General features: G+C 39.1%; 3 protein-coding genes across 3 annotated transcripts in view; all 3 read right to left on the reverse strand.

The window, feature by feature from the left end:
• ZNF202 (zinc finger protein 202) overlaps positions 1 to 17,360 on the reverse strand; it is an 82,393-nt gene extending 65,033 nt beyond the window's left edge. Inside the window, exons 1-2 of the mRNA XM_079928125.1 lie at positions 17,224 to 17,360; positions 5,118 to 5,219 (exon numbers count right to left, since the gene is read on the reverse strand). The gene's annotated coding sequence lies outside the window, so the exon portion shown is untranslated. The remainder of the gene's footprint in view (positions 1 to 5,117; positions 5,220 to 17,223) is intronic.
• Positions 118 to 17,400, reverse strand: part of LOC307190453 (uncharacterized protein) — a gene marked incomplete at its 5' end in the record, with an annotated part of 52,464 nt that continues 35,181 nt past the window's right edge. The window contains 2 exon segments of the mRNA XM_079929609.1: positions 118 to 680; positions 683 to 1,215. Coding sequence (XP_079785735.1) covers positions 253 to 680; positions 683 to 1,215 — 961 coding nt within the window. The 3' untranslated portion in view covers positions 118 to 252.
• On the reverse strand, positions 14,302 to 15,261 carry LOC307189722 (olfactory receptor 6M1-like; the record flags this gene model as incomplete). Its single annotated transcript, XM_079928135.1, is given in 4 exon segments — positions 14,302 to 14,606; positions 14,609 to 14,923; positions 14,926 to 15,192; positions 15,195 to 15,261. Coding segments are annotated over 4 exon segments (939 nt in total). The 5' UTR covers positions 15,247 to 15,261.

Raw genomic sequence — 17,400 nt, forward strand, 5'->3', positions numbered from 1 at the left:
AAATAAACTAAGTTAGCCAAGACTAGATTTGAAGACCTCTGAATCCCAGTCAGGTAACTTTTCATGATCTTAAGCTATGAATATACCAGAAGGTACATGGATTAAATTTTTTCCAGATATAAGCAGAATTTTCTTTCTGCTCGGTGTGGGCATTGCTCATCCTGCAGACATAGTCTCAGGTTTCTGCCATGCCAGCATGGCACTGTACTTATGCAGAATGAATGTGCTGAAGATAAACACTGTATGAGACACTCAGTGTTCATGGCAGGTTTTCCTTAGTACCAGGGACATGATTCCGCTCATTGCCTCTCTCAACACTTCTTTCACTTTTTCATTCCTCAAGCTATAAATAAAAGGGTTCAGAAGAGGGGTCACTACGGTAATGAGGACAGTGGCTACCTTGTCAAAATCCAGGGAGTGGCTCTGACTGAGTCTCACATACACAAAGATGTTGCTCCCATAAGCAATGGAAACGATGGTGATGTGGGAAGCACAGGTGGAAAAAGCTTTTGGACGGCCTTGGGCTGAGGGGATGTGCAGGATGGTAGAAATGATGTAGACGTAGGATCCAGTAGTGAATGCCAGGGAACTCAGGATGACAAGGGCAGATAGGAGAAAGTTTACCTTCTCAGTGAGACGAGTATCTATACAGGCCACCTGTAGAAGAGGGGCAATGTCACGGAAAAATGATTAATTTCTTTGCTACAGTAGAGTAGCCTTGTCACTACTATGGTTGGTACCAACACGGGTAGGAAGGCTCCCAACCAACAGCCCAGAATCATCAGGAGGCAAGCCCTGCTGTTCATGATGATGGTGTAGTGCAGTGGGTTACAGATGGCCCCGTAGCAGTCAAAGGACATCACTGTCAAGAGGATAAACTCCACGGTTCCCAGAAAGAAGGAGAAATATGTTTGGGTAATGCAGCCAGCAAAGGACATGTTTTTCTTCTCTCCTAGGAGGCAGGCTAGCAACTTTGGGGTAACGACAGTGGTGTACAAAATATCCAGAAAGGACAAATTACTGAGGAAAAAGTACATTGGGGTTTGTAGGCGATTATCAGTCCATATTAGGGAGATGATGATAATGTTTTCCATTGCTGTTAGTGTGTAAGCCAACAAGAGAGCCACAAAGAGGGATATTCGAAGCTCCAGGAGGGCTGGGAAGGCAGTCAGGGTGAACTCAGTCACTGTGAGGCAATTCCCCACGGCCATTGTTACATGTCAACAATAGGTCTCCCTGAAGAAACAAGAAAAAGGAAATCAGCCTGGAAGGTAGTTTTTTGTTGTTGTTGTTGTTTTGTTTTTTGTTTGTTTGTTTTTGGCCATGCTATGTGGCTTGTGGAATCTTAGTTCCCAGACCACATACTGAACCTGGGCACCTGGCAGTGGAAGCGCGGAGTCCTAACCACTGGACCTCCAGGCAATTCCCTAGAAGGTAGTTTTATAAATATCTGTTGAAAATGTATTGTGGAGAGTGTCTTATATTGGGAAATGACTCGAGGGATATATTCCTTGATCTGAAAGTCATTATGGTGCAAACTTGGGAAAGTCAAAATACTATTTAGACACACATTTTTCTATAAAATTAAGAGATAAGACTGGATCAAAAAAAACCTCTAAGATTTCTCCTCATTAAAATGCAATTTCTGGGACTTCCCTGGTGACACAGTGGTTGGGAATCTGCCTGCCAACGTGGGGACCTGGGTTTGAGCCATGGCCCGGGAAGATCCCACATGCTGCCGAGTGACTAACTCCTTGCTCCACAACTACTGAGCCTGTGCTCTAGAACCCGTGAGCCACAACTACAGAGCCCGCATGCCACAACTACTGAAGCCCGCAAACCTACAGCCTTTGCTCCACAACAAGAGAAGCCACCGCAATGAGAAGCCCGAGCACCACAACGAAGAGTAGCCGCCACTCGTCACAACTAGAGAAAGCCTGTGCGCATCAATGAAGACCCAACACAGACAAAAATAAATAAATAAATTTATTTATTTTTAAAAAATAAAATAAATAAAATGCAATTTCTGCTCTTTTCAACCTGTCCAGCTTTACTTTCCTAGCTAAATATGTGCTACAGTACTGACTCATACTTTATCTAGAACGTCTATCATTCTGAAGTTTACAGTCACTGAGAGGGAAACCCTTTTAAATACTTTCTAGCCTTTTCTATAACAAGTTTTCTTTCACTGTGGCGGTTGACATTGGTGACCTGCCATTAGTAAGAGGTAAAGGTTGATTTCTTTTTTCCAATATTTGCTGATCACCAGAGTCTCCCAATTTTTAAAGTCTTTTCCTAGCAGGCAAAGATCTATGGAAATAGACCAGGAATGTCGAAAAGGAACAACGGCTCATGGTTCCTATTAATCACTTTAGATGATACATCAAAAGGAAATCATGAGTATCTTGTTATCAGGTTAGGTCCTGTGTCCAAATCCTACTTCCTGCATGTTCCATGAAGTACGTAATATGTACATTGTATATCTGGCTGATTATTTAAGAGGACATTATACTATGTAATAAAATTCACAAATTACACACAGAAAGGTAAAGTAGAGGTAATTCAGCTTACTTTATTTACTTGATCAGTTGAAATCATAAAACTGTACATCGGGGCTTCCCTGGTGGCGCAGTGGTTGAGAGTCCGCCTGCCGATGCAGGGGACATGGGTTCGTGCCCCGGTCCGGGAAGACCCCACATACCGCAGAGCGGCTAGGCCCGTGAGCCATGGCCGCTGAGCCCGCGCGTCTGGAGCCTGTGCTCCGCAACGGGAGAGGCCACAACAGTGAGAGGCCCGCGTACCGCAAAAAAAAAAACCAAAACTGTACATCAACATCACCCAAGTTGTACTTTCGCCTACTATCTGAGAAATGGTTCTTTTGCATAGATTTCCCCATTTCAGGTTAAAACTACCCATTCTTGAACTCTGACCTCAGTGCTTTCTCTGTCTAGATTTTACTTAGCTCCTTAATAAATAAGTTACAGCTAATCCCCTCATTTCCCTTCTCCCACCTCCTCTCTGACCCCTTCAAGATAAAAAGTTTGCCTTCTTATTTCACTTTTTATTTGAAGTTTTTCCTATTACAAAAACACATTTTTCAGTGCAAAAAATTAGAAAATGCAAATGGAAAAAATTTATAATGTGTAGTTAAACTAGTTAGAGATACAGGACAACAGTTTGGTGTATGTATTTCCAGGCTGTTTCAAAGTACTAATTACATACATATGTACCTAGAATAAATTACTAACATATTATTTTGTAACCAGCTTTTTCTTTCTTTTTTATAATAATCATCTTTCCACATCAATAACTAGAAATCTACACAATCATTTCTTAAAAACAACTTTTCGAGGTATAGTCGATATACAAAGAACTGCACATCTTTAATGTGTACCATTTGATGAGTCTGGACGTATGCAAATACCCAGGAGATCATCATCACAATCACGCTCACAGACACACCTAACACCTCCCAGAGTTTCCTTTACACAATCATTATGAAGGGTCATATAGTTCAGTTCTATGGATGGGACTGTGATGTATTCAGCCAGTTGCTTAGTGTTGGTAATTTAGATGATCAACATTTCTTGCTTATACAGATAATGCTCAAATAAATATTCTTGCACATATGTCTTTGTGCAGCTTACTATTCCTTAGAATACTCTTATTTCCAATAGCATATTTGTTCTCACTATTTCTATCATAATATAAAAATACAAGAAAGGTTTTGCCCTACTAGAGCCTCTGATAATGCAAAATCACTTACAGATTGCTTTCATGGGTTCTTTTTCTGAGGTAATAAATAGCTCCACATCATACCTAAAGCTGGGTAGCTGATGGCTTTCACAAGACTAAGCTGATGTGCTTTTCTTAAAGTCTCCTTTTATGTTCTGAACTTCAATTTTCTTGTCTGAAAAATTAGAATGTTGGATTACACCTTTAAAAGGTCCATTCATTGTCTTGGAGTCCTGCTACCAGTTACTTTTCCAACATTCTTCCCCACCTCAAATATTCTAACTTCTTTTATTCTAGTGAACAGCCTCCCAGATGATTCTGTAAATGACTCCACAGAAATGGCTGCTCATGACTATGTATACAAATGTAATAGCAGATGAAATCTCATATGAACTTTCTGTGAGAGGCTTTCTGATGCCATTTTTGTGTGTATTTTATATCACTATTTCCACGAGGTCATTCAACTGGCAAATGATATTTCACACGTTAAGATTCAAGTATTAACTAATGTGAGAAGTTAGAAAAACTGAGTTCCAGTCCCAGTTTATATAGCTTTCATCTTCATTATATTAAAGTCTTCAACCGAGTCATAGTTTCTCCATCTGAGAAATGAGGGTAATTATAACATTCAAAATGAGCTGCTGTGAGGTTTAAATTAAATCATGTGTGTGACAATATTTAATAGATTCTTGTTAAAAAAAATATGGTTCCATTCAGAAAAGACTGGGATGGACTTAAAGAAGATGAACACTTAGAGCTACTTGTTTCTTATCTGAGTAAATATCAATAAATTATGAAAAGTTTAATTTGTAACTGAGGGATATTTTTAATGCGTACTTAATCTGAATGCCCCCAGGTTGACATCTGACCCCACTAAGTATATTGACAGATCAGAGAGACTATACACAGAGAAATAAATTTAACGAAAGTGATATATTAGTAAACAAAACATATGTGAAAGTGTATACTTACATCTTGGCAGCTGAACAGATGGTTTAAAATTCTAACATGTTTTTAACGTGCAGACACAGTAAGAGGCTCAAACTTTGATTATTCTGTGTGCATGAATTAATTCTAAGCATTGTACATTGAAAAAAATTTTTGGCCATTTCTATTGCTATTTCTAGCTCATAGAAATACCTCTCAAAGATAAAATAAACCTTACTAGGTCACTGAACCATCTCACCCTAATGTGAGTCCTTCTGATTAGTATTCTCGCCACATACCCACCCAGCCATTGCTTGGATGACTCCAGTGATTGGGAAATGACTATCCTGCTTTTGCACTGGCTAAATAAAAAGCTCTTATTTGGAGTGGAAAACTCTGTCTTTGTAACTTCCAAATACACATTCATGCACTTCCCTTAGGGACCAAATACTGACCTTTTCCACCCCAACAGCCGTCAAACACCTCTATGATCTGGAAATCCTCTTTGTCCCACAACATCCCAGTGATTTCAGCACAGCTCAAATTCCAGTCTGTTTCTGCAGATAGAGAATGTGGGAGTTGTGTTAAGTGGCTTGACAACGTTGCAGGACTAAATCAGTCAAAGCTGTATTAGAGTAGATCATCTCGAACTCCACTTAAGAAATTCATCCGAGAAAAAAACATGGATTCTCAATTCTCAAGTATTTTTCCCCATGCAAGAAGGCTATGTTTTGTCTCTTTGGTTAATTAAGTATTTAGTAACTCGGCTATTTTAGATATAGAATTTCATACAGTTAACTCATCTAGACGTGTCTGAGGCAGAATCATTCGAGCATCCTCATCAAGGGATGGCCAGTGAAGGGTGCTCAGTACAGTTTTTGGTATTTCATTCCACCTTCATGGTTACTAGAATATTAATCTTTCCATTGGAGCTTTACCAAATGGTCTTGAATGCTCTACATCACCAGATTAAAGATGACTTGAATTAAAAAAGAAAAAAGTTATCCCTTTCCATTTCTCTATAAAGCTTCCTTTTTTTTATGATTCTTTCCTCAGTGGATGAACTATATTTTTTGCATAGGCTTATTTGCCTTAGAGATTTAGAGGGGAACAGCTCTTGGGAATATGGGTCAAACGAAGTTAATTAATATTGTTATAAAAGAATGTTGGTTTTGAACTACCTAATCACAATTACAAAGTTTTAGAAGGTGTAATAGACCTGTTAGGGGCTCCTTGGGGGATTTCCTCAGGTATTTTGTTTTATCCTTTTTTTTTTTTTTTTTTGCGTTAGGCAGGCCTCTCACTGCTGTGGCCTCTCCCGTTGCAGAGCACAGGCTCCGGACGCGCAGGCTCAGCGGCCATGGCTCACGGGCCCAGCCGCTCCGCGGCATGTGGGATCTTCCCAGACCGGGGCACGAACCCATGTCCCCTGCATCGGCAGGCGGACTCTCAACCACTGCGCCACCAGGGAAGCCCTGCTTTATCCATTTAAAGGAAAAAGAATACTTAAAAAAATCAACAAAGAAGTTAAAAACAGAAAACTTTTCATCCCACTTAAGTTATTGATACAATAGGAAATATTCTCCAACAATGAATATTCTAGAGTTTCAGATAACACGTAGTACCTCTGTCTGTACCAGCATAGATTTAACAAAACACTTCCAGGTGAAAATATAGCCATAGTAAATTCCATTATGTTTCTCATCCCTGTCCTGTCCTTGTTCAGAAACATAAGCCCTTATACTGAACTCAGCCCAGTTCAACGGTTATTCCATCCTCCTGACTTGTCTCTCACAGTCACAAGCTTGCTATAAACTTTAACTTCATTCTCTAATACGTACATATTTTTAAAATAAGAATTAAAAAAAATTCTCCTCCGAACTAGAAACGCTGTACCTTTCATCTTAACATAAATCTGACTTTTACTTGAGGACGCTGATTCCACTGAGTCTCTTTCAAGTGAGCATGCACCTCCTCCTTTCCCTGTCCCCAAGGGTGAGGGATGCATGGCTGGAGGGACAGGCTCATTCTTATTTGCTGTTGAGGATGGTGTTATTTTGTTCCCAAATTGCACTCTTTTGGTTTTGGATAAAAATTCTCCAAGGCTTATATTACACAATCTTGTTCGTTTTCCTTGGTTACGTCATTTAGTGCCCAGCTGAGTTTCAAGAAAGAAGTAAACAACTGCCGTAGAGCATAACATTAAGATAATGACGGGGGAGTTTTTACTGAATTTGAAAACATGAAAATTGCTGGAGATACATTTAATAAAGACTTTTTCAGTGGTTCATGGTCTCCTACTTCATCCTAAGAATTTCAATCACTATGGGAAACTTTATTATCTATATAAATAGAGTTATAAAAGATGCTAAAATTTGAATGTCTTAATCTATCAATGATTATCGCCTGCATTCCTCCATTTTTATAACTGGATTTTGCCATTACACTGAATTACTCAATCTCTGAAATCCCAAACTCCAAGATACCAATCTTGGACTATTATCTCCCAATTCTACAGTTCTTTGTTTCTGTACATTTACTCCATGGCCTCATCCAGCCACCAGCAGATGGATGACCCCATTTTCTCCTTATCAACCTTTCTGCCTAAAATATTAAAAAATATTTTTTTCCGTGTGAAAATATAAAAAATATGTATTTCTACAAGTATATATATTTCTACAAAGAGAGAAAGGAAACGAGATGGAGAGGGAGAAGGAGAGAGAGAGAGTGAGAGAGACAAAGAGACAGGGAGAGAGATACTGAGAATAAGTCGTTGCAGTGGAATGAACACCTCTAAAATGGAGCTGAAATAAAAGCAAGAGCCTCCGGGCATTATTTTAAAATATACCTCAAGTACCACTGGGGAGACATATCATAAGTCCTAAAATTTTGTTCTGTCTTAACATCTTTGAGCCTCACAGGGCCCCGAAGGCCTAACTGTGAGCCCCCCCGCTTTTGCCAGATATGCTCCCCCATAGCAGGAGAGTCTCCCACCTGGCTAGTTCCCATAACAGCCAGACCACCTGGATCCCACCCAGTCGTCAGCCTAACCAGCTTCAGTTCTCTGCCAGCTGAGCAGTTGTTCACTCTGCTTCTGAATGCAACCCCTGTGTGGTCCTACAGGGCATGCTGTGTTCTCCTCCCTGGGCTGTGAACATACGTGATTAATAACGTATCGTCCATCTTATCCATCCAGTATCGAGTGTCTTGTGTTCAGCCATCCCCAGAACTCTAGAGCAGGACTCACTACTTCACCAGTGGGATGAAGAGGAAACAAGAGCAAACAAGACTGGGGAGCACAACACTTCACTTACAGCAAAAAAAAAAAAAAAAAAAAAAAGTGTAGCAATAGACTCATGGCCATGTACTTAACTGGTATCACCTCATATCCTATCGCCTAGAAATGGCTGGTCCAGCTGAAGAGTGTACAGGTTATTGACAGATCAGTTACAGCACTTGTTGGGAGACAACAACCTGAAAGCTTAAGATTCTGTCTTGAAAAGCTTAACATAGTCTTTGAACCAACTATTGTGTGATACTGTCTCCCCCAAATCCAGAATACAAGGGGCTGGTAATCAAGGGGTAGAAGTGGTAGTGATGATCTCACTTTACTTCTAATAACACACTCACAGAATTTTTGTTTCTCATCTTGAAAACTCTGAGCTCTGCTGGTTAGGAGGTTTTAGACCCCAAGGAGAGAATGTTTCTACCATGAGACACAGCAGTGGTTCCACTGAATTGGAAGACTGAACTGCCACCTGGCCATTCTGAACTCCTTATGCAACTGAGCACTTGGGTAAAATAAAGGTTTACTACTGGCTGGAGTATTGACCCCAATTCCCAAGAGTAAATTGGGTTGCTAGGACATAATGGAGACAAAGAGGATTATGACCGGAATGCTGAGGATTCTCAGGGTGCCTATTACTACTTTCATGTCTTATAATAAAGATTAATTGAAAACTACAGCAAAAATTCCTACTTTAAATCCTGATTTTTACAATATCACCATATCCCTCTACTTCATTATCCTTTAACTTTTCATTGTTACGTTAATATACGGAAGTACATTGTATACCAGTGTCCACAATCCCAGCAAACCTTCTTCACCAGGCTGTTTCACTTATGCCGATGCAAATTGGCTCCAGTCTTCTGCTGGGTTTTGTGCCAAGAGACCTCGGTCCTCCTGTCACTCAGATTCATAACCCCTCTTTTGCCTTTCACCATTTTAATCGGCACTAGTGCTGAAGGAATTATCTATTTTTCCCCATTCAGAAACTTACCAAAGCTAACATAAACTGAGTGAATCCACTGTGGTCCTTTTACAAGTTTGAGGAGTTGGTAGAGCATTGGGATCACTTAATGCAAAATTTTGGTAGACATTCCATCTATCGTCACCCTTTTCACGCCGTTTTTCATTAACCGGGATCTAGGCAGTCTTCTCTTGATGGATGTCTAATCAGAGCCTTACATTTGTGAGGTTAACTTCACCCCCACAGTGATATTTTTTCAGGCTGCTTATTGGAAAGACAGCCCTATATGACTTTAAAAAATTTAAAATATGTATCAACACAATAATTGTCACATATTTTCTGCCATGCAAGAGAAGGGATGTGGCCATTGAAGAATATTCCTATAGTTTTTTTCAGAAGACCTTCCTCAAGTTCCATTTTCTAATTCATATATATATGCACACATATATATATATGTTATGAAGAACTGGCTCATGTGATTATGGAGGCTAAGTCTCACATTCTGCCATCTGCAAGCCGGAGACACAGGAAAGTTGGTGGTGTGATTCCAGTCCAAGTCTCAAGGCCTGAGGATCTGGGAGCCAATAGCGTAAATCCCATTCCAAGGGCACGAGAAGACTGATGGAGTAACTGTGTTAAGCTCTTGACAAACTCCAAATAAATTATTTGGCACATTTTACTGTAGCCCTTAGAATCCTTGTCATGTAATGGGACGTATGATCATGGTTATTCTTACTGAATAATCTGTTACAACTGAGTTGGGAGGAAGGAATATGTGAGAATTAGCTGGTAAGTAGAAGCGTCAATGAACTCATTACATAAAACAGTGGCTCTCTGGTTGGATGCCCTTCAACCATATTTGGAGGATATAATATATCTAATAAGTAGATATTGTTTAAAATGTCTACAAGTTATTTTGGTATATTCCCCCTTCCATCTCTGATATGAAAAACAATAGCTTGAAACATCTGGTCATAGGTGAGAATAGGAAGAGTGAAGAATTCTCTAGCTGTCCTCAAATTTGGGACAAGTAGCTCCCATTTTCCAATTAACTGAACTAATCAGAATCAATATATCATTACATTGATTAAACAAACATCATTATCTGCTATTATAACAATGTTGGTCATCATCATAATAATGATCAACAAACAGCAGTATATTTATACCATTTTTAAGAGTTTATGAAGTCTTTTTGTACTTTTCAGTTTCAAGGCTGGTCCAACCCGGGGCCAGCCCTACTTGGATACCTGAATCATGTTTAAATTACCTTATTTGTTGAGGACTTTCTTTCCTGAATTAATGATCTCAGAATGGGACTTTTGAGTAACATGGGAATTCATTAAGAAGTTAAAACAGCACAAAGTGCCGACTACATTTATCTTCACCTAACAATGATTTTTTTGTTGCAAAATCATTCTGTTTTAATAACAATTCAGATTAAATCACGATAATGGATTTACCAGTGAATTAGGATACAAGCAGAATTACAAGAAATGGTTCCCAAGTTTCATTCAGGTATCTCTTACATGTATTTACTCTTGGTTTTCTGATTTAATGTCTCAGTTAAAATAGCATTACCTGAAATTGCTATTTTCCATGTAATTTTTTTCAAAAGCATAAAAGATGAATCAATTAGAAGGTGATCAAAAATTTACAGATAAAGTTTCTCTCAAATATTGGTCAACATGAATTTATAAAATTTTACCTAACAATGATTTAAATAAAAACAAACATAACTATTAAAATATGAATTTGCCAGATATTTTGCTGCTTTTCACTAATCTTTCATAAGAGTCTTGTAAATTCTTCTGGTTGCAAGTGATGAAAGACAGAGAGTTTAGGATTTAGTATTGGCTTTAAAAAAACATACCGTGTTTGGTTTTTTACTTTTACATTCTTGCACCTTTAACACTAGCAATTTAACATTGGTAAACGGAATAATGGCACCTAAAGATAGCCTTGTCCTAATCCCCTGAACCTGTGAATACACTTCTCCCTTGGTATTCAAGGGGAATTGGGTCCAGGTCCCTCATAAAATGACGTAGTATTTGCCTATAAACCTGTGCACATCCTTTTGAAACTTTATATCATCTCTAGGTTACTTATAAAACCAATGTAAATGCTATGTAAATAGTTGCCAGCTCATAGCAAATTTATTTTGCCTTTTGGAAGTTTCTGGAATTTAATTTTTCCAAGTATTTTTGATTGATAGTTGGTTGAATCAGTGGATGTGGAACACGAGGGTGCAGAGGGTCAGCTCTATGCTACTTTACTTGCAAAAGGCACTTTATAGAAGTAATTCAGGATGTGGACCTTGAGTTGGTGGCATTATTGTGGATTCTCTGGGTGGGCTCAGTCCAATCAAATGAGTCCTTAAAAAGGAAGAACTTTTTCCATCTGAGTCAGAGAGGGGATGGCAGAAGGAGGAGGAGAGATGTGAAACATGAGAGACTTGCCCCCCTGTTGTTGGCTTTGATGGTGGAGGAAGGGGGGCCATGAGCCAAGCACTGCAGCACCTTCTAGAAACTGGGACTGGCCCTTGGCTGATAGCCAGCAACGTAACAGGGCCTTGGTCCTAAACTTCAAGGAAATGAATTCTGTCAACAGCCCAAATGAGAAGGCAATGGATTGTCCCCTAGAGCCCCTCGAAATGAATGCAGTCTGCAGCCTGGTGAGACCTGTATTGGACTCCTGACCTACAGAACAGTAAGATAATAAATCTGTATTTTTTTAGCTGCTTATTTTGTTATGGCCTCGATAGGACACAAACTTTCAAAATCCCATCTTAATTAATGTCTGATTATGAATACAGAGCAGAAAGTTATGTGAATGCTTCATTTCTGGTGATGAATGCGTGGAGTCCTAACCACTGAACCGCCAGGGAATTCCCTGTTCTACATTTTTTTGACCTTTAAACATTTGCCCACTGCTCTATCTTTTGACGGACAACGTTCTTTTTTTTTTTGGACAATGTTCTTTTATAATATTCTGAATCCATTCTGAAGATGGTACTTTCTCTACCTACATCTCTACCATGATGGGTTCCCTGCCAGTTCTTAAGGTCTTCATCTTTGTCTACATAGCTAGACGGTCAATGACCACACTGGTAATGACCTATTTTGATCTTTGAGATGCCTCTTGTCTTCTCCATGTTCCTAAGCTCTCTTTTTAGATGCCTGTCCCCACAGCACCTGCTCAGTGGCTGTGTTGACAGAGGGCAGTTTACCTCTTGCCAAACCCTTCCTCTTACAAATAAGTGAATCAGGGAAGACAGCTCTCTCCAATCAGATCAATCAGATCCTCTTTCCAGGAATTTGGATTTAGAACTCTGATAATTTAAAATAAATGTTGATATAAATAATGTATATCTCAAATATTTAAATGTATCCAATATATATACTTGTATATATATATCTATGATTGAAATATACATATATCTGTGAATGACTGAAGCAACCATTACCTTCCATGTGCAGAGAGAAGTGGAAAGAGTCTGCCGACAGAGAAACATGAATCAGGTATGTACTAGTTTGCTGTGATGCTGTAGGAATTTACCACAAGCTTGGTGGCTTAAAATAACACTAATGTATTCTATTATAGCTCTGGAAGACAGAAATCCAAAGTCAGTTTTACTGGGCCTAAACCTGGGTGTTGGCTGGGCCATGCCAAGAGCTCTAGGGCAGAGAGAATCCATTTCTTTGCTTTTTCCAGCTTTGAGATGTGCAGTCCTTGGCTTATGGCCCCTTCCTCCAACTTCAAAGCCAGCAGCATAGCACCTTCAAATCTCTGCTTCCAAGATCACATTACCTTCTTTTGTGTGGTAAAATCTGCCTCTACCTCGCTCATGTGACACTTGTAAATACAATAGAACCACCTGGGTAATCCAGGATAATCTCCCTATCGCAGGATCTGTAATTGCATCCGCAAAATCCCTTTGCCATATAAACTTTATATGTTACTTAGAGTCACAGGGTCAGGGATTAGGTCTGGATATCTTTTGGGGCCATCATTCAGTTTACCACAAGATATTTGGGAAAAAACCAATAATACAGAGACCAAATGAACCCCGAGAAAGCAAGAGAGAAATTCAGAGGGAAGAGAGTGTTTGCCTTGGATTTTCAAGGATTTCTAGTTCCTGATTCTAGCCCCTTAGCAGGTCTTGCTGTTTCTTACCTTTTGGGGTTTTATGTGGTATTCTTGATTATTATTATAATAAATACCCATTTCACTTAAGCCAGCTTGATTACTCTTCTGCTTTTGTTTTCCCCCAACCAAATGCATCCTAGGATACTAATTCTTCTGTAGATGATGGTCACATTGGCCAGTTGCCACAGATGATCAATCTGGACTCATGGTCAGTTACTGCTTCTGAATAGTTGGTTCTCCTTTCAAGCCGTTGCTTCTCACAGTCTATTGTCAGTCATCCTGATGTTTCCTGGTCTGTAGATTTTTCCAGGTAATTAGGACTGGTAGGGAATGCTCTTGTCTCAGAAAAAGTGGATAACTTCCATGTTAACTTCTGTTTCCCCTCTTAAGTTTCTTCCCATTCCATACTTCATGACATAGTGAAGTATATATTCAAAACTAGTGATGTAGTTTGGGGCAAGACGCTTAATCTCAGTGAACCTCAGTTTTCTCATCTGTAAAATGGAGATATAAATATCAGCTTCTCCAGGTTGTTAAGAGGATTAAATAAGATATGTATGTACGTACATGTACAAACACAGGGTTATGTTACTCCTCTTCCTTGTTTTTGTATTATTATTATTATTTACAGTCTTTGGCTGTCAGGGACGATTCCAATCATCTTGCAAATTCTGAAAAAACCCAGTTAGATGAGTCACTTTTTTTTTTCTGTCTGTGCCATGTGGCATGTGGGATCCTAGTTCCCCAACCAGGGATCGAACCCGCATCCCCTGCAGTGGAAGCGCAGAGTCTTAACCACTGGACTGCCAGGGAAGTCCCAGAAGGTTCATTTTTAATTACATGTGGTTGCATGACTTAGACTATCTCCGTTAATCCTACTTTAACTATTAAAAAAAAATAGGAGAAGCATGTTACTGATGGGAAACTAAGGTCAGAGAGGTCAAGTGTCACCTGGTAAAGAAGTAATAGAGCTAGCCTTAAAATTCAGGTTTTCTGACTTCAGTATTTTTCTTTAATTCATAATGTTCTGTGTGTGAGACGGTCCAATAACAGTTCAGAGCATGTTATTTTCTCAATGGCTGAATTGTCTCCTATGGACCTTGACTATAATACTTTGCATCTGATGTGGCACAAAGCTTTTTCATTTCTTCTTACACATCTTTGATTTTACGATCTTCAAGCATGCCTTACTCCACATTGTGTCCAAGAGTTGAAAATGACATTCTTAGCAAACAAACTTTTAAGGTTTCCTGTGCAAAAAGGGCAAAATTTTGTTGACTGCATCTCTCAACACTTCCTTTACCTTTTCATTCCTTAGACTATAAATGAAGGGGTTCAGAAGACGGGTCCCCATTATGGTGAGGATAGCTGTCACTTTGTCAAATTCCAGGGAATGACTCTGGCTGGGTCTCACATACATGAAGATGTTGCTCCCGTAGGCAATGGAGACCACAGTGATGTGAGAAGTACCGGTGGAAAAGGCTTTCTGACATCCTTGGGCCGAGGGGATGCGCAGGATGGTAGAAATGATATAGGTGTAGGACACGTGGTGAGCACCAGCGAGGTCAGGACCACGAGGGAAGATAAGAAGCAGCTTATCATCTCAATGAAATGAGTGTCTATGCAGGCCGCCTGCAGTAAAGGAGCGATGTCACAGAAGAAATGACTAATTTCTTCAGTGCAGTATGGCAATCTGGACACCACAATAGTTGGGCAAAGCACTGACGGGAAGGCCCCCTCCCAGCAGCCCAGAACTAACAGGAGGCAGGCCCTGCTATTCATGATGATGGTGTAGCACAGCGGGTTACAGATGGCCACATAGCGGTCAAAGGACATCACCTCCAAGAAGATAAACTCCACTTCCCCAGAAAGAAGTAGAAATATGTTTGGATGACGCAGCCAGCAAAAGGTATGTTTTTCTTTTCCTCTAAGAGGCAAGCTAGCAACTTTGGGGCAATAGTAGTTGTGAATAAAATGTCCCAAAATGACAAACTATTGAGGAAGAAGTACACTGGTGTTTGGAGACGATTATCAGTCCATATTAAGGAAATGATAACAATGTTTTCTGTTATAGTGAGTGTATAAACCAGCAGGAGAATGAGAAATAGCAAGATCTGAAGCTCCTGGACAGAGGAAAGGAGACAAGGGTGAATTCAATCATGCTAGTCTGGTTTCTCACGGCCATTTCTGTGTGAGGGGTGAAGAAATGAAGAAGGTTAGAACAGTTTAAGATGTCTTTCAAATGTTTTATGATTTCACTAAATATAGAATAGAGAGAACATTCAAGAGTGAGGGGTTCTAATTCTGTCTGTGGCCTTGGGCAAATCAAATTATATCACTAGGCCTCAGTTCTCATCTATATAATTGATGTGCTGGGGGAAAAAAAGCAAACAGCAACTCTGTGATCATTTTAAACTTTAACTATTTGATTTTTATTTAACTAAAATATTTCTTCTCTCTTTTTTTCCTTCCTTAAACCCAAATGTATTCAAACTAACTGAAATATGTAATTAACTGAAAATCATTCAAGTTATTTTGATCATATATTTTAATCATTTAATAATATGGATATCCTAGCTGAAAACCTCAGATTATATTTATTGAAGGAAGAGAAGCTATCAGACAGATTCTATTTTCATTCCTCTGTTAAGACTGACTAGCATATCATGAACTGAAGGATCCTTTTAACCTATCATTATTGAAATAACAACTGAGTTATTTCAAATGAGTTAAGATGAGATAAACAATAGGTAAATTTTTAAACAGAATTAGCAATTAGGAAGATATATCAAAAGAATTTATCTTTAATGACGCAAAGAGAGATAGACATTGAAAATATGAGACAATGTTCAAAGAAATGAAAGGAATGGGAACATTTATATACGTAGTTTGTATCCTTCAGGAGAGAGAACAGAGTGAGTGAAGGTGGGGCAGTACTTAAAAGGGAAACAGATTCAGGACACTCAAGGGAGAATATGGAAAACAACCAGAAAGGGAAGATCACTTATATAGGAACAGCAGTTAAAATGACTGTCGGTTTCTCAACAGCAGCAAAGGAAGCCAAAACTTAGTTAAATAATATCTTTAAAGTATGGTGAGAAAATGATTGCCATCTCAGAATTGTATATCTAGTAAGATTATCTTCTATCGTAAAATAAATATATTACAGACAAACACTTCGGGAATTTATTACCAACGGACCAGCTGTAAAGTAATTTCTAAAAAATACAATTCAAGAATAAAGAAAATAATTTTAAGATAATTTAATATGTAGAAAGAAATAATAAAAAATAAAATGGTGAACGTGTACATAAATCTAAATGAAAATTCTTTGTAAAAAGTCATAATAGTGCTGAATTTGTGAAGTTAAGCTAGATGACAATAGAATGTGAGAGTGGAGAGGAAAAATTGGAGCTTCCAAACCAAATGGTACAAGAGGGGATAAAATACTGTTTCATGTTAGATTTTAAGTTAAATAAACTTGATAAATTTTCTAGGGTACTCACTGAAAGAATAGAAACAGAGTATAATTTCCAAATTTGCAGACAGGAAAAAATGTTATAAGAGAAACAAAACTCAACTGTAACAAAAATATAAATAAATACCAACAGTTAACACAATTAGGGCTTCCCTGGTGGTGCAGTGGTTAAGAATCCACCTGCCAATGCAGGGGACACAGATTCGAGCCCTGGTCCGGGAAGATCCCACATGCCGCGGAGCAACTAAGCCTGTGTGCCACAACTACTGAGCCTGCGTTCTAGAGCCTGTGCTCCGCAATAAGAGAGGCCACGATAGTGAGAGGCCTGCGCACCGCGATGAAGAGTGGCCCCCACTCGCTGCAACTAGAGAAAGCCCTCGCACAGAAACAAAGACCCAACACAGAAAAAATAAATAAATAAATAAATAAATTTACATATTAAAAAAATTCATAGTTAAAAAAATTATATTCTGGACCTTTGCTGGCCGATATTGTAGCCACAAGCCATGTGTGGCCACTGAGCATTTGAAATGTGGCTAGTTTGTTTTGAGATGTGCTGTAAGTATAAAATGCATTATGAATTTTAAAGATTTGCACCAAAAAAAAAAAGAACGTAAATTACCTTAATAGAGTTATGTTATTACATGTTTAAAAGATAATATTTTTGGATATAGTGCTACTAACCTTCCGGAGTCTGTCCCCAAGAAGTGTCCGCCTACCTGGCGGACCTGGTGTCACTCACGCCAGTAGAATAAGACCGAGTTCAGTTCAGAAGCAAAGGATGGTTTTATCCTTTGATCAGAGAATGGAGAGGTGCGTACTCCCACTCCCACCCTGGAGCACAGGCTTCCGGGACAGGCG

Source organism: Stenella coeruleoalba (genome assembly GCF_951394435.1).
Source record: "Stenella coeruleoalba genome assembly, chromosome: 8".
Taxonomy (NCBI): Eukaryota; Metazoa; Chordata; class Mammalia; order Artiodactyla; family Delphinidae; genus Stenella; species Stenella coeruleoalba.